We start from the raw sequence: 24,241 nt of genomic DNA on the forward strand, positions 1-24,241 counted from the left end.
CTGCTTGGAAGAAGAAGGGGAAGGCTTTCCACTGAAGTTACGAAAGGAACGAAAATTACTCTAACGTCCTTTAGGCCCATTCTTCTTATCTTGAGGTAGAAAAGACCCTTTTCCACCCGTAATATCAGAGATAATTTCTGCCAAACCGGGTCCAAACAAGGTTTTGCCCTTGTAAGGAATTGGCAGAAGCTTGACTTTAGAGGAAACGTCCGCAGACCAGGATTTCAACCATAATGCCCTGCGGGCTAGGACAGCGAAACTAGAAGTTTTAGCTCCTAGTCTAACAACCTGTAAAATGGCATCTGCAATAAAGGAATTGGCCAACTTAAGAGCTTTAATTCTATCTTGAATTTCATCTAAGGAAGTCTCTACTTGAAGAGAATCAGACAAGGCGTAGAACCAATAAGATGCCGCACTAGTCACGGTGGCAATATACACCAGCTGGTTGCCATTGTAGCCCTTGATGATGATAAATCTTTTTCAAATAAGCCTTTAGCTTCTTCACCATTCAATCCTTAAAAGAGCAGCTATTTCCTAGATTTCCTCTTGCGTTTTCTCTGTAATCTGGGAATGACAGCTAATGCCGCAGACACAGCTGAAGATACCTGGGCTTCCTATATAGGAACCACAGGGCACTGCATGTGATGCAATTGAGGCTTGGGACATAGCAGGAGAAAGCTGAGGTATTATTTTAGCAGCATCATCCTGAGACATTAGGCTCAAAAATTTTACCTTAATTTTGCAAGGTTTTCTTGACACATGAAAAACAAAATTGCCTAGGAGCTGCCATTTGTGCATCTAAACATAATAAGCATAAATTCATGAGAGCAGGCTCTTGTTCCATATCATAGAAATGTAAATTTTCCAGCACCTGTGTATCAAACGGGTGACAACGCCATCCAGGTCTCCACACCAAAAAGTCCCAAGTATAATGCAATATAAAAAATCAGATGGCAGCTCTCCAAGATAATAAAAGATGTATGTGTATTTATATCTACTCCAAACAAAGATAGGACAACAACATTTGCAATTCGAGCAACTTAAACAGGGGAAGCAGCCTGTATTCTTTATACAAATAAAGGATTGTCTACTCTTTTTATTAGATCCAATGTCTGCTTTTATAAGAGTATCCCTTAAGTTACATGCCCTTCTATATGCTATCACAAGAAATGGGCCAAGCATTTATTCAAAGGGGGTATGATCCCAATTTAATCCGTAAAGAGATTATTGATGTTATGAAAATCTCTAGGCAAGATTTATTAAAAACAAACCCAAAATTGAGGGTAAGAAGGATAAATCGACAGAAAAAAGGATGATTTTTGCCAGTGATTATCATATATTAAGTAAAAAAATACATAGGATCCTTTGCAAACATTGGTTTATATTACGTATCTGTAATCCTGAGATATTAGAATTCCAACAGCTCCCTATGCCAGCATATAGAAAGGCATGTAACTTAAAGGATACTCTTATAAAAGCAGACATTGGATCTGATAAAAAGAGTAGACAATCCTTTATTGGTAAAAAAAAGAATACAGGCTGCTTCCCCTGTTTAAGTTGCTCGAATTGCAAACGTCGTTGTCCTATCTTTGTTTGGAGTAGATGTAAATAAAGTTAAACATACATCTTTTATTATCTTGGAGTGCTGCCATCTGATTTCTTATCTTGTTCCATATCAGACATGTTGAGAAACAGTAAATAAACTTGTACAGATAAGTTTAAAAGATTTTAATACTGTAATTCGATTAAAAACAGGGACACTTTAATTCATTAAAATTTACATTTCACTCCTGTTGTGAAAAAATACTTGCCTTTTAATCTTCACAGCAGCTCCAGCTTCCTCCGGTCGTCGCAAGCCATTTCTGATGTCAGAAATGATGGATAGGTCATCCTCCAATCACAGCTTCCCCCCCGGAGAAATCAGTGTCTGATTCAACGCTGTAATTGGAGGAAGCCAGATTCCTCATTTTAGACCCAGGAAGAGGCTTTGCAACGGGTGGAGGAAGCTGTGAAGATTAAAAGGTAAGTTTTTTTTCACAACAGGAGTGAAATGTAAATTTTGATGAATTAAAATGCCCCTATTTTTAATCGAATTTTAAAAAAACAGGCACTTTAGCACCAAAATTTACCTTCACTTTAAAATAAGCCAAGAAAAAAATCCCAAATTAGCATCGATCCCCAGCTAAATATGTGTGAGAAAAGTTACGAAAAAACATTTAATAAACATCAAACTTCTAAAATAAACTTCTTAAATACCCCTCAGGCAACCCCACACCTGAATTACTGAGGTGCCTTACCGCTACCAATTAAGACCAGATCACCCAGAAATGGAGAAAAACAACTTTTTCCTCAGAAACGTTATGAAGTAAAGCCGGTCATGTGACCGGAACTGCCGAGCTTAAATTATTGCTGCGACACAGAGAGGCACTACTTCCTGGTACACTGAGTACCAGAAATAACCGTTTTTCAAACCTGACAGTTTAAAATGTTGCATCGTTTTATTTTAAAGCAAAGGAAAAATTAGCTGCTGAAATCGAAAATTCAGCCTTACTTTGGCCTAGATTTAGAGTTCGGCGGTAGCCGTGAAAACCAGCGTTAGAGGCTCCTAATGCTGGTTTTAGGCTACCGCCGGTATTTGGAGTCACTCAAAATAGGGTCTAACGCTCACTTTTCAGCCGCGACTTTTCCATACCGCAGATCCCCTTACGTCAATTGCGTATCTTATCTTTTCAATGGGATCTTTATAACGCCGGTATTTAGAGTCGTTTCTGAAGTGAGCGTTAGAATTCTAACGACAAAACTCCAGCCGCCGGAAAATAGCAGGAGTTAAGAGCTTTCTGGGCTAACGCCGGTTCATAAAGCTCTTAACTACTGTACCCTAAAGTACACTAACACCCATAAACTACCTATGTACCCCTAAACCGAGGTCCCCCCACATCGCCGACACTCGATTAAAATTTTTTAACCCCTAATCTGCCGACCGCCACCTACGTTATACTTATGTACCCCTAATCTGCTGCCCCTAACCCCGCCGACCCCTGTATTATATTTATTAACCCCTAACCTGCCCCCCACAACGTCGCCGACACCTGCCTACACTTATTAACCCCTAATCTGCCGAGCGGACCTGAGCGCTACTATAATAAAGTTATTAACCCCTAATCCACCTCACTAACCCTATCATAAATAGTATTAACCCCTAATCTGCCCTCCCTAATATCGCCGACACCTAACTTCAATTATTAACCCCTAATCTGACGACCGGAGCTCACCGCTACTATAATAAATGGATTAACCCCTAAAGCTAAGTCTAACCCTAACACCCCCCTAAGTTAAATATAATTTAAATCTAACGAAATTCATTAACTCTTATTAAATAAATTATTCCTATTTAAAGCTAAATACTTACCTGTAAAATAAACCCTAATATAGCTACAATATAAATTATAATTATATTATAGCTATTTTAGGATTAATATTTATTTTACAGGCAACTTGGTAATTATTTTAACCAGGTACAATAGCTATTAAATAGTTAAGAACTATTTAATAGTTACCTAGTTAAAATAATAACAAAATTACCTGTAAAATAAATCCTAACCTAAGTTATAATTAAACCTAACACTACCCTATCAATAAATTAATTAAATAAAATACCTACAATTACCTACAATTAACCTAACACTACACTATCAATAAATAAATTAAATACAATTGCTACAAATAACTACAATTACATAAACTAACTAAAGTACAAAAAATAAAAAAGAACTAAGTTACAAAAAATAAAAAAATATTTACAAACATAAGAAAAATATTACAACAATTTTAAACTAATTACACCTACTCTAAGCCCCCTAATAAAATAACAAAGACCCCCAAAATAAAAAAATGCCCTACCCTATTCTAAATTAATAGAGTTAAAAGCTCTTTTACCTTACCAGCCCTGAACAGGGCCCTTTGCGGGGCATGCCCCAAGAAGTTCAGCTCTTTTGCCTGTAAAAAAAAACATACAATACCCCCCCCAACATTACAACCCACCACCCACATACCCCTAATCTAACCCAAACCCCCCTTAAATAAACCTAACACTAAGCCCCTGAAGATCTTCCTACCTTGTCTTCACCATCCAGGTATCACCGATCCGTCCTGGCATCCGGTGCTGAAGAGGTCCAGAAGAGGCTCCAAAGTCTTCCTCCTATCCGGCAAGAAGAGGACATCCGGACCGGCAAACATCTTCTCCAAGCGGCATCTTCGATCTTCTTCCATCCGGTGCGGAGCGGGTCCATCTTGAATCAGCCGACGCGGATCCATCCTCTTCTTTCTGTGTCTCCCGACGAATGACGGTTCCTTTAAGGGACGTCATCCAAGATGGCGTCCCTCGAATTCCGATTGGCTGATAGGATTCTATCAGCCAATCGGAATTAAGGTAGGAATATTCTGATTGGCTGATGGAATCAGCCAATCAGAATCAAGTTCAATCCGATTGGCTGATCCAATCAGCCAATCAGATTGAGCTTGCATTCTATTGGCTGATCGGAACAGCCAATAGAATGCGAGCTCAATCTGATTGGCTGATTGGATCAGCCAATCGGATTGAACTTGATTCTGATTGGCTGATTCCATCAGCCAATCAGAATATTCCTACCTTAATTCCGATTGGCTGATAGAATCCTATCAGCCAATCGGAATTCGAGGGACGCCATCTTGGATGACGTCCCTTAAAGGAACCGTCATTCGTCGGGAGACACAGAAAGAAGAGGATGGATCCGCGTCGGCTGATTCAAGATGGACCCGCTCCGCACCGGATGGAAGAAGATCGAAGATGCCGCTTGGAGAAGATGTTTGCCGGTCCGGATGTCCTCTTCTTGCCGGATAGGAGGAAGACTTTGGAGCCTCTTCTGGACCTCTTCAGCACCGGATGCCAGGACGGATCGGTGATACCTGGATGGTGAAGACAAGGTAGGAAGATCTTCAGGGGCTTAGTGTTAGGTTTATTTAAGGGGGGTTTGGGGTAGATTAGGGGTATGTGGGTGGTGGGTTGTAATGTTGGGGGGGGGGGTATTGTATGTTTTTTTTTACAGGCAAAAGAGCTGAACTTCTTGGGGCATGCCCCGCAAAGGGCCCTGTTCAGGGCTGGTAAGGTAAAAGAGCTTTTAACTCTATTAATTTAGAATAGGGTAGGGCATTTTTTTATTTTGGGGGTCTTTGTTATTTTATTAGGGGGCTTAGAGTAGGTGTAATTAGTTTAAAATTGTTGTAATATTTTTCTTATGTTTGTAAATATTTTTTTATTTTTTGTAACTTAGTTCTTTTTTATTTTTTGTACTTTAGTTAGTTTATGTAATTGTAGTTATTTGTAGAAATTGTATTTAATTTATTTATTGATAGTGTAGTGTTAGGTTTTATTGTAGGTAATTGTAGGTATTTTATTTAATTAATTTATTGATAGGGTAGTGTTAGGTTTAATTATAACTTAGGTTAGGACTTATTTTACAGGTAATTTTGTTATTATTTTAACTAGGTAACTATTAAATAGTTCTTAACTATTTAATAGCTATTGTACCTGGTTAAAATAAATACAAAGTTGCCTGTAAAATAAATATTAATCCTAAAATAGCTATAATATAATTATAATTTATATTGTAGCTATATTAGAGTTTATTTTACAGGTAAGTATTTAGCTTTAAATAGGAATAATTTATTTAATAAGAGTTAATTAATTTCGTTAGATGTAAATTATATTTAACTTAGGGGGGTGTTAGTGTTAGGGTTAGACTTAGCTTTAGGGGTTAATCCATTTATTATAGTAGCGATGAGCTCCGGTCGTCAGATTAGGGGTTAATAATTGAAGTTAGGTGTCGGCGATGTTAGGGAGGGCAGATTAGGGGTTAATACTATTTATTATAGGGTTAGTGAGGCGGATTAGGGGTTAATAACTTTATTATAGTAGCGCTCAGGTCCGCTCGGCAGATTAGGGGTTAATAAGTGTAGGCAGGTGTCGGCGACGTTGAGGGGGGCAGATTAGGGGTTAATAAATATAATATAGGGGTCGGCGGTGTTAGGGGCAGCAGATTAGGGGTACATAGGGATAACGTAGGTTGCGGCGGTGTACGGAGCGGAAGATTAGGGGTTAAAAATAATATGCAGGGGTCAGCGATAGCGGGGGCGGCAGATTAGGGGTTAATAAGTGTAAGGTTAGGGGTGTTTAGACTCGGGGTACATGTTAGAGTGTTAGGTGCAGACGTAGGAAGTGTTTCCCCATAGGAAACAATGGGGCTGCGTTAGGAGCTGAACGCTGCTTTTTTGCAGGTGTTAGGTTTTTTTACAGCTCAAACAGCCCCATTGTTTCCTATGGGAGAATCGTGCACAAGCACGTTTTTGATGCTGGCCGCGTCCGTAAGCAACTCTGGTATCGAGAGTTGCATTTGCGGTAAAAATGCTCTACGCTCCTTTTTTGGAGCCTAACGCAGCATTTTTTTGAACTCTCGATACCAGAGTTAATTTTATGCTGCGGCCAGAAAAAAGCCCGCGGAGCGTTAACAGCCCATCTACCGCCAAACTCCAAATCTAGGCCTTTGAGTGTAAACTTGAATTGTTTTATCAAGTAAATATGTGCCATAAAATAAAGCCTAATAAAAACATTTTACCCTTTCTTTTTAAAAGAGTTTAAATGTTACTCTCACACATGCTACAGTGCCTGCTTTATGCTCCAGTGTAACCCATACAACAGGATTATCTATGTCCCAATAAAAAAGCAGTGTATTTTAATTTGTTAAGTGCATGTTCTCCCCAAATGGAAGAAAAAACAATTACCTGCTACGCTGTCCGGCATGTAGACAGTTACAGGGTATGAGATGACACAGTTCCTCACAGAGACCTTTGAAAAAGAAATAACAGAGTAGCCAACTCTGGCTTTCTAAACTAGGGTAGCAATTGTAATGAAAATGCAGTAAGTACCTCTTTACAAGTTCCTAACTGTTTTAAAGCCGCCACCACTACCAGACTGCAAGAAATGACGTGGAATACGGCTATACCCCAAAACTTGCTTGTAGATGAAATAAAAAATTTTCTTCAGACACCTAGGGGTATATTTATGTAAGTGCGAGCGGACATGATATGATGTAGCGTATCATGTCCGCTGCACATCGATAAATGACGACAAATTTGTGTCTTTTTACACTTGATTAAATGTCCTACCCTACACTTCATCCTCTCAGACAACTAATTCCATTACTAATTAACCCTTTTTAAAAACATGTGCCAAAGATGAGCACCCTTCTTGCCATATGGCAACTACTTCAATGCCAGACTTTATACTGTTTAAAATGATTCAGGTGTAATATCAGAATCCTGATGATAATATACAAGTCTTCAATAAGATCACATTCATTAATTCCACTTTCCTCCACACATTCCCGAAACCATCTGCTTTAAATTGCGTATGATTTACACATCTTCCCATATAGTAGCCTGTATTCTAATTCATTAGAATCCCCATATGAAATGTCTCACATGGGTTTTGTTGGGTTTCAATTTCTAACTCTTTCCAATCCATTTGAAATCCCAATGTAACGCATTTATCACAAGGTCTTCAGATCCTTGACCTTTACTGGCTAATACTGTAAAGGATTAGAGCATGTAACCTTTGCTTTAGAATGTCCCTTAACTAGGTTTTTCTGTTATGTCCTTTTCTGATGTTTTTCCTACTTACAAAAACAAAATTTATGCTTACCTGATAAATTTATTTCTCTTGTGGTGTATCCAGTCCACGGGTTCATCCATTACTTGTGGGATATTCTCCTTCCCAACAGGAAGCTGCAAGAGGACACCCACAGCAGAGCTGTCTATATAGCTCCTCCCCTAACTGCCACCCCCAGTCATTCGACCGAAGACAAGCAAGAAAAAAGGAGAAACTATAGGGTGCAGTGGTGACTGTAGTTTAAAGATAAAACACACCTGCCTTAAAATGACAGGGCAGGCCATGGACTGGATACACCACAAGAGAAATAAATTTATCAGGTAAGCATAAATTTTGTTTTCTCTTGTAAAGGTGTATCCAGTCCATAGGTTCTTCCATTACTTGTGGGATACCAATACCAAAGCTTTAGGACACGGATGAAGGGAGGGACAAGGCAGGCCCTTAAACAGAAGGCACCACTGCCTCTAAGACCTTTCTCCCAAAAATAGCCTCCGAAGAAGCAAAAGTATCGAATTTGTAGAATTTAGAAAAAGTATGAAGCGAAGACCAAGTCGCCGCCTTACAAACCTGTTCAACAGAGGCCTCATTTTTAAAAGCCCATGTGGAAGCTACCGCTCTAGTGGAATGAGCTGTAATTCTTTAAGGAGGCTGCTGGCCAGCAGTCTCATAAGCTAAGCGTATTATACTTCTTAGCCAAAAAGAAAGAGAAGTTGCCGAAGCCTTTTGGCCTCTCCTCTGTCCTGAGTAGACAACAAACAAAGCAGATGTTTGACGAAAATCCTTCATAGCTTGTAAATAAAACTTTAAAGCACGAACCACATCAAGATTGTGTAAAATACGTTCCTTCTTTGAGGAAGGATTAGGACATAATGAAGGAACAACAATCTCCTGATTGATGTTCTTATTAGATACTAGCTTAGGAAGAAACCCAGGTTTGGTACGCAAAACTACCTTATCTGCATGGAAAATCAGATAAGGGGAATCACACTGTAAAGCAGATAACTCTGAAACTCTTTGAGCCGAGGAGATAGCTACTAGAAACAGAACTTTCCAAGATAAAAGTTTAATATCTATGGAATGCAAAGGTTCAAACGTAACCCCTTGAAGAACTTTAAGAACTATGGATTAGGATATATAGGAGCGCCAATGGCTTAGATATACCACAGGGAATAAAAAGTCAAAAATGGTCTCCAATAATTTCTATGTTCCAAAATCAACCAAATATTTAATGTTAAACCAATATAATTCTGATCTCCAGAATCATAAAAACACAAAATACATATAGCAAAGCTTAAAATACAATACAATAAATGATTTGAAATGCAACAGATAACAGATCCGGTTGGTTAAACTGGATGACCAATATCTAATGTTCCAGTTTTCATGAGTCCTCTTAAAAACCTTCTAGTAGGTACATGGTATTGTTAAATACACGTACAAATAAACCTAGTATTCAATGAATAATGTAATATTAGCTCAAATGTTCTAATCGAAGTGATAGGATCACTAATATAGTGATACGAGACCCACTAATAGGTCAACAGTGCATACAAATATTGCAACATTTAAATCATATGATGAACACCGTGAATAATCAAAAATAAGATACAATGTGTTGGATTCCTTAAACTATCAAATAAACCATATTGTGGATTTGCAATAAAAATAAGTAGTGAATGTGGTCTTTAAAATCAATAAATCAAAAAATAAGATAGAGTGATGGGAAAAAAGCAGGAAGAATAATATATATAATAACAAAATTAAATGTAAGATCCTACCAATGGATTTAAACTAAACTGGTACCAGCTAACACCTCAATTCTCCTGATTAAATCTAGGGCGTTATTATCTTAAAAACAGTAAACAAATAACACAAGCTATATAAATTACCACAAGCTATATGATTATGACAAGCTATAGAAATATATGAACGACATAAAAACAGAGAGTGTGTATAGTTTGGCCAAAACTAGTCCACAAACTCCTAAAGGTGTGTTTCCACAACTTTAAATAACTTAAAATGATGATAAGACAATAATAGTGTCCTTTGAGAGTCTTTTGATAAATCCTTAAAAGTCTGGTAAAAATCCGGTGAGAGAAATCCTCAATGTGTAGTAGAGTCCCAAGTCCTATTCCTATGTTAAGACAAATACCTGAAAGAAATGGAAAAAAGCGCACTAAACAAACAGCGCTAACGGGTATGGACTATTGAAAATAGTCTTACCATTCAAATCCTGGTCCTGGATATAATGAGCCTCTCCAACTCTGGTGCAAAGTTTCGTCTACGCGTTTCGGCCCTCGTACCGGGCCTTTCTCAAGACATCATCTCACCGGATTTTTACCAGACTTTTAAGGATTTATCAAAAGACTCTCAAAGGACACTATTATTGTCTTATCATCATTTTAAGTTATTTAAAGTTGTGGAAACACACCTTTAGGAGTTTGTGGACTAGTTTTGGCCAAACTATACACACTCTCTGTTTTTATGTCGTTCATATATTTCTATAGCTTGTCATAATCATATAGCTTGTGGTAATTTATATAGCTTGTGTTATTTGTTTACTGTTTTTAAGATAATAACGCCCTAGATTTAATCAGGAGAATTGAGGTGTTAGCTGGTACCAGTTTAGTTTAAATCCATTGGTAGGATCTTACATTTAATTTTGTTATTATATATATTATTCTTCCTGCTTTTTTCCCATCACTCTATCTTATTTTTTGATTTATTGATTTTAAAGACCACATTCACTACTTATTTTTATTGCAAATCCACAATATGGTTTATTTGATAGTTTAAGGAATCCAACACATTGTATCTTATTTTTGATTATTCACGGTGTTCATCATATGATTTAAATGTTGCAATATTTGTATGCACTGTTGACCTATTAGTGGGTCTCGTATCACTATATTAGTGATCCTATCACTTCGATTAGAACATTTGAGCTAATATTACATTATTCATTGAATACTAGGTTTATTTGTACGTGTATTTAACAATACCATGTACCTACTAGAAGGTTTTTAAGAGGACTCATGAAAACTGGAACATTAGATATTGGTCATCCAGTTTAACCAACCGGATCTGTTATCTGTTGCATTTCAAATCATTTATTGTATTGTATTTTAAGCTTTGCTACATGTATTTTGTGTTTTTATGATTCTGGAGATCAGAATTATATTGGTTTAACATTAAATATTTGGTTGATTTTGGAACATAGAAATTATTGGAGACCATTTTTGACTTTTTATTCCCTGTGGTATATCTAAGCCATTGGCGCTCCTATATATCCTAATCCATTGTTCCGTTTCTAGACCTATTAGGGGGTCTTCTTTATAGTGAGCAGATATCAGTCCTGGGCGCTGGTTACTTCGTCTTTTTCAAGAACTTTAAGAACTAAATTTAAACTCCATGGCGGAGCAATAGGTTTAAACACAGGCTTGATTCTAACTAAAGCCTGACAAAACGCCTGAACATCTGGAACCTCAGCCAGACGTTTGTGCAAAAGAATAGACAGAGCAGAAATCTGTCCCTTTAAGGAACTAGCAGACAATCCTTTCTCCAATCGCTCCTGGAGAAAGGATAAGATTCTAGGAATCCTGACTTTACTCCATGAGTAACCCTTGGATTCACACCAATGAAGATATTTACACCATATCTTATGATAGATTTTCCTGGTGACAGGCTTTGGAGCCTGAATTAAGGTATCAATAACCGACTCGGAAAAATCACGCTTTGATAGAATCAAGTGTTCAATCTCCAAGCAGTCAGACGCAAAGAAATTAGATTTGGATGTTTGAAAGGACCTTGAAGTAGAAGGTCCTGTCTCAGCGGCAGAGTCCATGGTGGAAAGGATGACATGTCCACCAGATCTGCATACCAAGTCCTGCGTGGCCACGCAGGAGCTATCAAAATCACTGAAGCTCTCGCCTGCTTGATCTTGGCAATTAGACGAGGGAGCAGAGGAAATGGTGGAAACACATAAGCCAGGCTGAAGGACCAGGGCGCTGCTAGAGCATCTATCAGCGCTGCCTTGGGATCCCTGGACCTGGACCCATAACAAGGAAGCTTGGCGTTCTGACGAGACGAAATGAGATCCAGTTCTGATTTGCGCCATAGTTGAATCAACTGGGCAAATACCTCCGGATGGAGTTCCCACTCCCCCGGATGAAAAGTCTGCCGACTTAAAAAATCCGCCTCCCAGTTCTCTGCTCCTGGGATATGGATAGCTGAGAGATGGCAAGAGTGAACCTCTGCCCATAGAATTATCTTTGAAACCTCCAACATCACCAGGGGGCTCTTTGTACCCCCCTGATGGTTGATGTAGGCTACAATCGTGATGTTGTCTGACTGAAATCTGATGAACCTGACCACAGCTAGCTGAGGCCAAGCCTGAAGAGCATTGAATATCGCTATTAGTTCCAGAATGTTTATCGGAAGGAGGGCTTCCTCCTGAGTCCACGAACTCTGAGCCTTCAGGGAGTTCCAGACTGCGCCCCAGCCCAGAAGGCTGGCATCTGTCATCACTATAGTCCATTCTGGCCTGCGGAAGCTCATTCCCCTGGACAGATGGACCCGAGATAGCCACCAGAGAAGAGAGTCTCTGGTCTCTTGATCCAGATTTAGTAGAGGGGACAAATCTGTGTAATCCCCATTCCACTGATTGAGCATGCAAAGTTGCAGTGGTCTGAGATGTAGGCGGGCAAACGGAACTATGTCCATTGCCGCTACCATTAAGCCGATTACTTCCATACACTGAGCCACTGACGGCTGAGAAGTGGAATAAAGAGTACGGCAGGAAGTTAGAAGCTTTGACAACCTGACCTCTGTCAGAAAAATCTTCATTTCTTCTGAATCTATCAGAGTTCCTAGGAAGGAAACTCTTGTGAAAGGGGAGAGAGAAATCTTTTCTTCATTCACCTTCCACCCTTGAGACCTCAGAAAGGCCAGAACAATGTCCGTATGGGACTTCGCGATTTGAAAAGTCGACGCCTGTATCACCGCTATGCCCCGTTGCCTTAGAACCGCCAGTAGGGACCCTAGAACCTTCGTAAAGATTCTTGGTGCCGTGGCTAACCCGAAGGGAAGAGCAACAAACTGGTAATACCTGTCTAGGAAGGCAAACCTGAGAAACCGATGATGATCTCTGTGTATCAGAATGTGGAGATAAGCATCCTTTAAGTCCACGGCAGTCAAATATTGACCCTCCTGAATCAAAGGTAGGATGGTTTGAATAGTCTCCATCTTGAAGGATGGGACCCTGAGAAATTTGTTTAGGATCTTGAGATCCAAGATTGGTCTGAAAGCTCCCTCTTTTTTGGGAACTATAAACAGATTTGAATAGAATCCTTGCCCCTGTTCCTCCCTTGGAACTGGGTGGATCACTCCCATGACCAGAAGGTCTTGAACACAACGTAAGAATGCCTCTCTCTTTATCTGGTTTGCAGATAATTGTGAGAGATGAAATCTCCCTTTTGGAGATGAGGCTTTGAAATCCAGAAGATATCCCTGGGAAACGATCTCCAGAGCCCAGGGATCCTGGACGTCTCTTGCCCAAGCCTGGGCAAAGAGAGAAAGTCTGCCCCCAACTAGATCTGGTTAAGTCTCCAGACTGGCTTGGACTGTGCAAAATTTCCTTCTTGTTTTGCAGTAGAGGAAGTTGAAGCTGCGCCACTCTTGAAGTTCCGAAAGGAACGAAAATTAGTCTGTTTAGTCCTTAATTTGTTGGACCTATCCTGGAGAAGGGTTTGGCCTTTCCCTCCAGTAATATCAGAAATGATCTCCTTCAGTCCAGGCCCGAATAGGGTCTGCCCTTTGAAGGGGATGTTAAGAAGCTTAGACTTTGAAGTAACGTCAGCTGACCAGGATTTAAGCCATAGCGCCCTATGCGCCTGAATGGCAAAACCTGAATTCTTAGCTGTTAGCTTAGTTAAATGAAAAACGGCGTCAGAAATAAATGAATTGCCTAACTTAAAGGGACAGTCTAGGCCAAAATAAACTTTCATGATTCTGATAGAGCATGTAATTTTAAACAATTTTCCAATTTACTTTTATCACCAATTTTGCTTTGTTCTCTTGGTATTCTTAGTTGAAAGCTTAACCTAGGAGGTTCATATGCTAATTTCTTAGACCTTGAAGGCCACCTCTTTTCAGAATGCATTTTAACAGTTTTTCACCACTAGAGGGTGTTAGTTCACGTATTTCATATAGATAACACTGTGCTCGTGAAGTTATCTGGGAGCAGGCACTGATTGGCTAGACTGCAAGTCTGTCAAAAGAACTGAAATAAAGGGGCAGTTTGCAGAGGCTTAGATACAAGATAATCACAGAGGTTAAAAGTATATTATTATAACTGTGATGGTTATGCAAAACTGGGGAATGGGTAATAAAGGGATTATCTATCTTTTAAAACAATAAAAATTCTGGTGTAGACTGTCCCTTTAAGAGCTTTAAGCCTGTCTAGGATATCATCCAACGGGGTCTCCACCTGTAGAGCCTTTTCAAGAGACACGAACCAGAAAGCTGCTGCAGCAGTGACTGGGGCAATGCATGCAAGAGGCGGGAGAATAAAACCTTGTTGTATAAAGATTTTCTTAAGGAAACCCTCTAATTTTTTATCCATTGGATCTAGGAAAGCACAACTGTCCTCAACGGGGATAGTTGTACGCTTAGCTAGGGTAGATACTGCTCCCTCCACCTTAGGGACAGTCTGCCACGAGTCCCGTATAGTGGCATCTATGGGAAACATCTTTTTAAACGCAGGAGGGGGGGAGAACGGTACACCCGGTCTATCCCATTCCTTCGTAATAATTTCTGAAAACCTCTTAGGGATTGGAAAAACATCAGTGTAAAAAGGCACTGCAAAGTATTTGTCCATTTTACACAATTTCTCTGGGACTACAATGGTGTCACAGTCATCCAGAGTTGCTAAAACCTCCCTGAGCAACAAGCGGAGGTGTTCAAGCTTAAATTTTAATGCTGTCATTTCAGAGTCAGACTGGAGTAACGCCTTCCCTGAATCAGAAATGTCACCCACAGATAGAAGCTCTCCTGCTTCGGCTTCTGTACATTGTGAGGGTATATCAGACATAGCTACTAGCGTCAGAAGCGTCAGAAAGCTCTGTATTTGTTCTAGCCCCAGAGCTGTCTCGCTTTCCTTGTAACCCTGGCAGTTTGGACAATACCTCTGTGAGGGTATGATTCATAACTGCCGCCATGTCTTGTAAGGTAAACGCATTGGATGCGCCAGATGTACTTGGCGTCACTTGCGCGGGAGATATAGGTTCTGACACATTGGGAGAGCTAGGTGGTTTAACCTCCCTTTTATCAGTTTGAGAAACCTCTGGTGATAAATCCTTAAAACCCATAATATGGTCTTTATAACTTATAGAAAGGTCAGTGCATTTGGCACACATTCTAAGAGGGGGTTCCACAATGGCTTCTAAACATAATGAACAAGGAGTTTCCTCTATGTCAGACATGTTTAACAGACTAGTAATGAGACCAGCAAGCTTGGAAAACACTTTAATAAATGTGAAAAAGCAATAAAATAAAAACGGTACTGTGCCTTTAAGAGAAAAAAACTACCCCATAAACTGCAAAACAGTGATAAATTAGTAAACTCTATGAAATTTGTACAGTGTGTATAAGAGACTAAAGCAGCATTGCACCCACTTGCAAATGGAGGATTAACCCCTTAGGCCCCAAAACGGATTATAAAAACTGAAAAAACGTTAAAAAACAGTCAAACACACTGCCACATCTCTGCTGTGGCCCTACCTGCCTTTAAACACGATTTTTGCAGGAAAAACACCCTCTATAGTGGTCCTAGATGCCAGAGGACTCCTTTAGGGAAGCTGGATGTCTCAGTCTGAATATCAACTGCGCATAAAGTGCGCGAAAATAGGCCCCTCCCACCATGCACTGAATGTCAGAGGGCCTTAAAAAAAGTACTCCTAGGAGTGATCTAACAAGCCATGTGGAAAACTAGGCCCCAAATAAAGATTTATCACCCTCAGAGAAAAAACGTTTTTTTACTCTAAAATATGCAAACGTTTTTACACTAAGTAATATGAGTATTAACATGAATATTACCCTTTTTTGCGAGCATGATCCCAGTTGCTGTTAAATCACTGTATCAGGCTTACCTCAAATATACCAGGCACTGTCAGCATTTTCTAGACCTTATCATCTCTCTAGAAAAAAATATACTGAACATACCTCAAAGCTGGCAATCTGCAGACCGTCCCCCCAACTGAAGTTTTCTTTCCATACTCTTCAGTTATGTGTGAGAACAGCAATGGACCTTAGTTACAAACCGCTAAGATCATCAAACCTCCAGGCAGAATTCTTCTTCCAATTTCTGCCTGAGAGTAAAAGAGTACAACGCCGGTACCGTTTAAAAATAACAAACCTTTGATTGAAGGTAAAAACTACACTAAGTCACCACATCTCTCTTGATACTTCCTTTCTTGTCGAGAGCTGCAAGAGAATGACTGGGGGTGGCAGTTAGGGGAGGAGCTATATAGACAGCTCTGCTGTGGGTGTCCTCTTGCAGCTTCCTGTTGGGAAGGAGAATATCCCACAAGTAATGGATGAACCCGTGGACTGGATACACCTTTACAAGAGAAAGATGGCTCCTTGTATAGATTTGAACATCATATAATGTTTTGATTTGTGTGGTAATTCGTATGAATAAGAATACAGGCCCATAGTTACCTCTTTTTACTCCTACACACAGACACTTTTCAAATGTTCTCTCAGAACATTTATAATAAGGCATTTGGATTCAGGTGCCTCATATTTTTATCCATGGTTTACCAAGATCATCTTCTCCAAAGCATTTAGCCTTCCATGGCCTCCTACACTCCAATGCAAAGCTATGCGTTGATATGTTTACTTCTGTTTGTGCTAAATACCATGTAGTGATTGATACCATCTTGCAAAATTACACAGAAAATATAGTGGCTTTTAAACCATAATAGTAGACTTACAATCAATATAAAAAACAGAACACAATATATTTACACTGATAAAAAATATTTAAATGCTTTCTCAACGCTTACCTTATCTTTGGAAAAACTAAAGAGCTGTTTCCGGGCCACAATAAATTTAACAGTGATGACGCTGGCCATGTTACCTTCTAAGACTCCAGTTGGCTTAGATACAACATATGGATTCCAAAGACAAATCTTGTGGTTTATGCCAGCAGTAGCTATATAAACATACAAAGCAAGTATTTTAGCGTTTTAGTAGCAGCCATATGTGTTTGTTTCATTGTCATTTAGTTCATTTTAGAATAAAGTGATCCTAACAAGGATTACAATTTCACAATCTAGACTGTTGTTGAAAAACACTTTAAATATGGGGTTCTTTATGATTCATTAGAAAACCTTGTTTTAGTTTTTGTTCTCCAATGTGAAAACATTTTCAGCATTATTTTTTGTATGATTATTTTGAACTCGTTCAAATAGTATATATTGGCTGTTTACACAGCTATTTTTTCAGTGTTTAAATGGATATTTAACCCCTTAAAGACCAAGGACTCACAGGGTGCGTTCTACAAAAACTGTCACTTAATGGTAGAAGCAATCGTGATCGCTTACAGCCACTTTCAAGGTATTGCTGTGATGCCTCGATATTGAGGCATCACTGCAGTAGCTTTTTTAACCCACCAATGTAAAGAGAGCCAATCTGTGGCTCTCTCTGCATCGGCCAGTGATGGTTCCGGATCCTGTTACCAAGTGTCCGTGAGCGTGCAAGGAGGCGGGGGGCAGGGATTGGGAGCATGCACATGCACGATCATCAATGTTAAGCCAAAGGAGGCAGAGGGGAAAGGGAATGTTTTTGGGGGAAAGGGATCAAGGAGGGGGGTAGGTTATTGAGGGGGGAAGCTAAACTACAGAAAATAGGGTGTTTACATTTTTTTTTAGAAAAAAAAGGGCAAATTTGAATAGTGAACTACCTTAGATGGCAGCCAATAGGTCAAGGGAGGAATCCTACAAAAAAAACTTGGGGGAGGGAAGAGAGCTGTTTGAGAGGGGTCAGGGAGGGATCAGAGGGTGGGAGGCTGATCTCTACACTAAAGCTAAACTTAACCATACAAGCTACCTAATTAACCCTTAACTGCTGGGCATAATACAAGTGTGGTGGGCAGCTGCATTTAGCGGCCTACTAATTACCAAAAAGCAATGCCAAAGCCATATATGACTGCTATTGCTGAACAAAGGGGATCCCAGAGAAGCATTTACAACCCTTTGTGCCATAATTGCACAAGCTGTTTGTAAATAATTTCAGTGAGAAACCTACAATTGTGAAAAAGTTAACGATTTTTTTATTTTATTGCATTTGGTTGTGAAATTGTGGCATGAAATATACCAAATTGGGCCTAGATCAATACTTTGGGTTGTCTACTAACAAAATATATACATGTGAAGGGGTATTCAGGGATTCCTGACATATATCAGTGTTACAATGTAACTATCGCTTATTTTGAAGAAAAAAAAAATGGTTTGAAAATAGCAAAGCGCTAAAAAAGCAAAACACATGTAAACATTGGGTATTTCTAAACTCAGGACAAAATTTAGAAACTATTTAGCATGGATGTTTTTTGGTGGTTGTAGATGTGTAACAGATTTTGGGGGTCAAAGTTACAAAAAGTGTTTTTTTTCCTGTTTTCATCATATTTTAGCATTTTTTTATAGTAAATTATAAGATATGATGAAAATAATAGTATCTTTAGAAAGTCCATTTAATGGCAAGAAAAACGGTATATAAAATGTGTGGGTACAGTAAATGAGTAAGAGAAAAATTACAGCTAAACACAAACACCACAGAAAAGTAAAAATAGCCCTGGTCCCAAACGGTAAGAAAATTGAAAAGTGTTGTGGTCACTAAGGGGTTAATCTTCTGAGGCTGTTACTTTATCAGTAACTTATCAACTTATCCTCATATAAATTAGCACAAGAGGCCTGGCCGAAGAGGATAAGGCCAAGGAGGGCTACAGAACATCTGAACCAGATCTGCATACCAAAACCTGCAGCGCCAAGCAGGAACAATCAGAATTACTTACAATTCCTCCTGTCTGATTTTGGATATAACTCTGGGGAAAAGAACCAGAGGAGGAAACTCATCAAGATGAAAGGACCAAGGAGCTATTAGAGCATCCATAAACTCCACCTGAGGGTCCCTGGAACTTGCAAAAGTACCTGGGAAGTTTGTTGTTCAACTGAGAGGCCATCAGATCTATCACTGGGAGCCCCCAAACATCCACAATCTGACTGAAAACATCCTGATAGAGAGACCATTCCCCAGGATTTAGAGACTGATGACTGAGAAAATCTGCTTTCCCCGTTATTCACTCCAGAAATATAAACAGCAGAAATAAAGATTGGCTTCTGCCAGTCAGAGAAATTGAGACACTTCTCTCATGACTAGAGAACTGTGATTCCCCCTTTATGATTAATATAATAAACTGCTGTGACATTGTCTGTTTGAAAACAGAGATCAGTTTCCATCTTTAACTGAGGCCAACTCTGAAGAGCCCTGAAAATGCCATTGAGTTCAAGAATATTTATTGGCAACTTTATCTCCCAAGGAGCCCAAACCCCTTGAGCCTTCAGAGACCCCCAAACAGATCTCCAACCTAAAAGGCTTGCATCTGTAGTGATCACAGTCCAAGTAAGACAAGCAAAAGAAGCACCCTGCATAATAAGGTGAGGATAGAGCCATAAAGACAGAGACTGAACTGTTCTGTGATCTAGAAAGATTTCCTGAGACAACTGAGTATGATCCCTGCATACAAAGCTGAAGATGCCTCATGCAAAAATGAGCAAATGGAACAGCATCCGATGCAGCAATCATGAGACCTAAAACTTCCATGCAAAGAGCGACAGAAGGTAAAGAAAGAGACTGAAGGTTTATACAACCTGACACCAGCTTTAACCTTATTTGATTTGTTAAAGATATTCTCATGGCAACAGAACCTATTTGTACCCCCGGAAAAGTAACCTTTGTCTGAGGAACCAAAGAACTCTTTGGAAAATTGACTCTCCAACCATACTGTTAAAGAAACAACAACTGGTGTGAGATTCTGCTAAATCTAAAGATAGAGCTTGTTTAGAGCATTCAAATCCAAAACTGGTCTGAAAGTTCCTTCCTTCTTTGGGAGAATGAAGAGATTTGAATAAAATCCCATTTTTTGTTCCAACTATGGAACAGGAACAACCACTCCCATCAATAAAAGAGCAGTTAAATCCTTACAAAAAGAGCACTTAAGGAAAATAAAAACATATTCCTTCCAAAGTAGCTCTTCAAAAATGTACTACACCAGGTGTGCTAAACACGCAGAAGGAGCTAACAAACTTCACATCTGATGACAGGATAATGCACTAACAGAAGGGAGAACAAGCGATACCCGACAGGAAATATAGGAAAAAAGGGCGTGCAAACCCAGCTAGGGCAGTAACCCAATGGGAAAAAACCTGACACACAAAGACTGGAGAATATATGAGTGCTAACCCAATCCCACGCAAACCCGAAGGCCAACACGGGCAAAAAAAAAAAAAACATTAGAGCATGACACAAATCTGATACATAAAAGTAAAAAACACAGATTAAATTTTAAAGGGGTATAACTAAAATAAAGATTATGTTCCAGAGCTATATTTAATAACATATACTATATATATATATATATATATATATATATATATATATATATATATATATATATATATATAAAATTAATTAATTAATTGATAGAGTATCAATTAATTATAAACGTTACTTACAAAGACACTCATCAACTGGGAAAACCATTTGAAGATAAACCAGTGCTATAACATATCAGCAGAGGATATGGAATAGGAGTATACTGAAGAACCAACAGGGGGTGGCAAAACACATGTCCCCTGTGGGGATGAAAACCATGTGTGATAATTGATACTTAAAGAGTTAAATACATCATTGTATCATAATCACACATTTAAACTATGGAACATGTACACACATAAATACAATCATCAGAATTTTAATTTATGGTTAATTCTAAAAGTATCTACTACACTGAGCACTCCCTCTTTTATTTTGAAAGGTAATGGCAGTTATACTGGCGAAAGTCACTTCTTATTTAAATTAAAGTGATTAGCAGCTAACAGACAATGGATAAGGCATATAAACCTTTTAGGTCATTTTACATCCTTAATTAGATGGCCATGAATGGTTGAAGATTGAAAAAAAAATGATATTTTATCATGACAGACTTTAATGGAATAGGGTTGGGAGACCCCATGGATGTAAGTCCATGCATGGAGTCCACTAAATGGTGGATGGCAGCATATGTTCATTATAGCAGGAAGTTAACAGTGTGGCATGGATTCATGATAGCACAGGTTGAGTATCAGTTTATGAGAGGGGTGGATATGGAAAGGGTTTAATAGCAATCAGTCAATTTAAAGAGAGTTGGTGGATTAACATCAGAAGGTGCAGGATTTGTGAAACTTTAAAGTGAGCTTCCTGGGCTGGCATGACAATTTAACCTCCTGGATCACCATACAAGTTTTAGGGGTTGCTGTGAGATTCGCTGGATCCTTCAGTATATTTGTGGGTAATTTACACAACCATTAGCTTAGACAAGTGCAGGAGAGATACCTAGGAATCAATGGATCTCCCTTATATAAGAAATTGATTAAATCCCTGGCACAAAATGTAACAAGATTAATGGATAGAAATTAATTGAATCCTTTGTCACTTTATACTAATTGTGGGGCTATTTGCTGCATTTTCTGAAATGAGGGCTTAATTTTAAATTATTTGCATAGTCTAAACTTTGCAGTTTTACTGCCTAGAGTGGATTTAATAATTGGCATCAAGCACTACAAATCCAAAAATCCATAAGGTCTATCAGTAGAGGGATTAAATTACTGCTTTATAATTTAGTAATACTATTTGTTATAATATAGGTCAGCAGTTCTCAGTCTTTGTTGTTTTATTATTCCCTATTGCTGGTACCGTGATTTTTTTTTATTTACTAAACATAACATTTATGTTCCATATTAGCATTTAAAGGTTGTGAGGATTAATGCTGCACCTCTCTTAGGAACCATTCTCTCTTACAGATACCAAAAGATATAAAACATTCTCATTTATCACCTCTAGGCAAAAATCCCTGTGTGGTAAAGATTGTGGTAGATGTTATATTCAGTTACTGTTATGGCATTTTACAAAATAAAGGAAAGAAATTAAAAGAAAAATAGAAATACCTCTTAAAAGGAAGAATCAATATAAACCAATCAGACAAGTATTTGGTAGTTCCATATATTGAGACATTATGGGCCAGATTACGAGTGGTGTGCTAACAGTTGTGCGTAAGCGAAATCAGGTTTATTGTGGCTGGTTGCGCACGTCGGAAGTAGAGCACGTATTACAAATTGAAAGTAAATGCTATCGCTTGAGCACAATTGAATTTAACGTGTGTCGGGATAGCACAACCTCAGAGCTCTGGTTAACTGTTACGCTCTAATAAACATGGTAACAACAAATGCATTAAAAGGTACAATTACACTCATAATAACATCATCTAATAAATAATTTTTTTTTAAATTGCATCAAAAAGTTATAAGGGCTCAAAGATATGAGGTGTTAGATAAAGAAAAGGACTGCAAAGAACTTTAACATAGAGATACATACATATACATGTCTAAAGATGTATGTGTGCACATATGTATTTATATGTGTGTGTGTATATACAGTATATATATATATATATATATATATATATATATACAGGGAGTGCAGAATTATTAGGCAAATGAGTATTTTGACTACATCATCCTCTTTATGCATGTTGTCTTACTCCAAGCTGTATAGGCTCGAAAGCCTACTACCAATCAAGCATATTAGGTGATGTGCATCTCTGTAATGAGAAGGGGTGTGGTCTAATGACATCAACACCCTATATCAGGTGTGCATAATTATTAGGCAACTTCCTTTCCTTTGGCAAAATGGGTCAAAAGAAGGACTTGACAGGCTCAGAAAAGTCAAAAATAGTGAGATATCTTGCAGAGGGATGCAGCACTCTTAAAATTGCAAAGCTTCTGAAGCGTGATCATCGAACAATCAAGCGTTTCATTCAAAATAGTCAACAGGGTCGCAAGAAGCGTGTGGAAAAACCAAGGCGCAAAATAACTGCCCATGAACTGAGAAAAGTCAAGCGTGCAGCTGCCAAGATGCCACTTGCCACCAGTTTGGCCATATTTCAGAGCTGCAACATCACTGGAGTGCCCAAAAGCACAAGGTGTGCAATACTCAGAGACATGGCCAAGGTAAGAAAGGCTGAAAGACGACCACCACTGAACAAGACACACAAGCTGAAACGTCAAGACTGGGCCAAGAAATATCTCAATACTGATTTTTCTAAGGTTTTATGGACTGATGAAATGAGAGTGAGTCTTGATGGGCCAGATGGATGGGCCCGTGGCTGGATTGGTAAAGGGCAGAGAGCTCCAGTCCGACTCAGACGCCAGCAAGGTGGAGGTGGAGTACTGGTTTGGGCTGGTATCATCAAAGATGAGCTTGTGGGGCCTTTTCGGGTTGAGGATGGAGTCAAGCTCAACTCCCAGTCCTACTGCCAGTTTCTGGAAGACATCTTCTTCAAGCAGTGGTACAGGAAGAAGTCTGCATCCTTCAAGAAAAACATGATTTTCATGCAGGACAATGCTCCATCACACGCGTCCAAGTATTCCACAGCGTGGCTGGCAAGAAAGGGTATAAAAGAAAAAAATCTAATGACATGGCCTCCTTGTTCACCTGATCTGAACCCCATTGAGAACCTGTGGTCCATCATCAAATGTGAGATTTACAAGGAGGGAAAACAGTACACCTCTCTGAACAGTGTCTGGGAGGCTGTGGTTGCTGCTGCACGCAATGTTGATGGTGAACAGATCAAAACACTGACAGAATCTATGGATGGCAGGCTTTTGAGTGTCCTTGCAAAGAAAGGTGGCTATATTGGTCACTGATTTGTTTTTGTTTTGTTTTTGAATGTCAGAAATGTATATTTGTGAATGTTGAGATGTTATATTGGTTTCACTGGTAAAAATAAATAATTCAAATGGGTATATATTTGGTTTTTGTTAAGTTGCCTAATAATTATGCACAGTAATAGTCACCTGCACACACAGATATCCCCCTAAAATAGCTATAACTAAAAATAAACTAAAAACTACTTCCAAAACTATTCAGCTTTGATATTAATGAGTTTTCTGGGTTCATTGAGAACATGGTTGTTGTTCAATAATAAAATTAATCCTCAAAAATACAACTTGCCTAATAATTCTGCACTCCCTGTATATATATATATATATACATAACACACAGAGAAAACCCAGCACTCACTTACAAGCTCTCAGCTAAGATTTAAAAGCAAAAATGGAAAGGTTAGTCACCGCATCTGGCCAAATGGGACAAGCTCAGGTACCACGTCAAGGTCCTTTCCAATACCTGAGACCCTAAAACAGCCACACAATGCAAGCTTTCAAA

General features: G+C 38.9%; 1 protein-coding gene across 1 annotated transcript in view; it reads right to left on the minus strand.

Moving 5' to 3' along the window:
* The window catches only part of WDR49 (WD repeat domain 49), a 408,032-nt gene that overhangs the window by 313,077 nt on the left and 70,714 nt on the right, over window positions 1-24,241 (minus strand). Inside the window, exon 6 of the mRNA XM_053711815.1 lies at window positions 16,768-16,916. Within this exon, the coding sequence (XP_053567790.1) occupies window positions 16,768-16,916 (149 nt within the window). The remainder of the gene's footprint in view (window positions 1-16,767; window positions 16,917-24,241) is intronic.

The sequence above is a fragment of the Bombina bombina genome, chromosome 4 (assembly GCF_027579735.1).
Source record: "Bombina bombina isolate aBomBom1 chromosome 4, aBomBom1.pri, whole genome shotgun sequence".
NCBI classification, from domain to species: domain Eukaryota; kingdom Metazoa; phylum Chordata; class Amphibia; order Anura; family Bombinatoridae; genus Bombina; species Bombina bombina.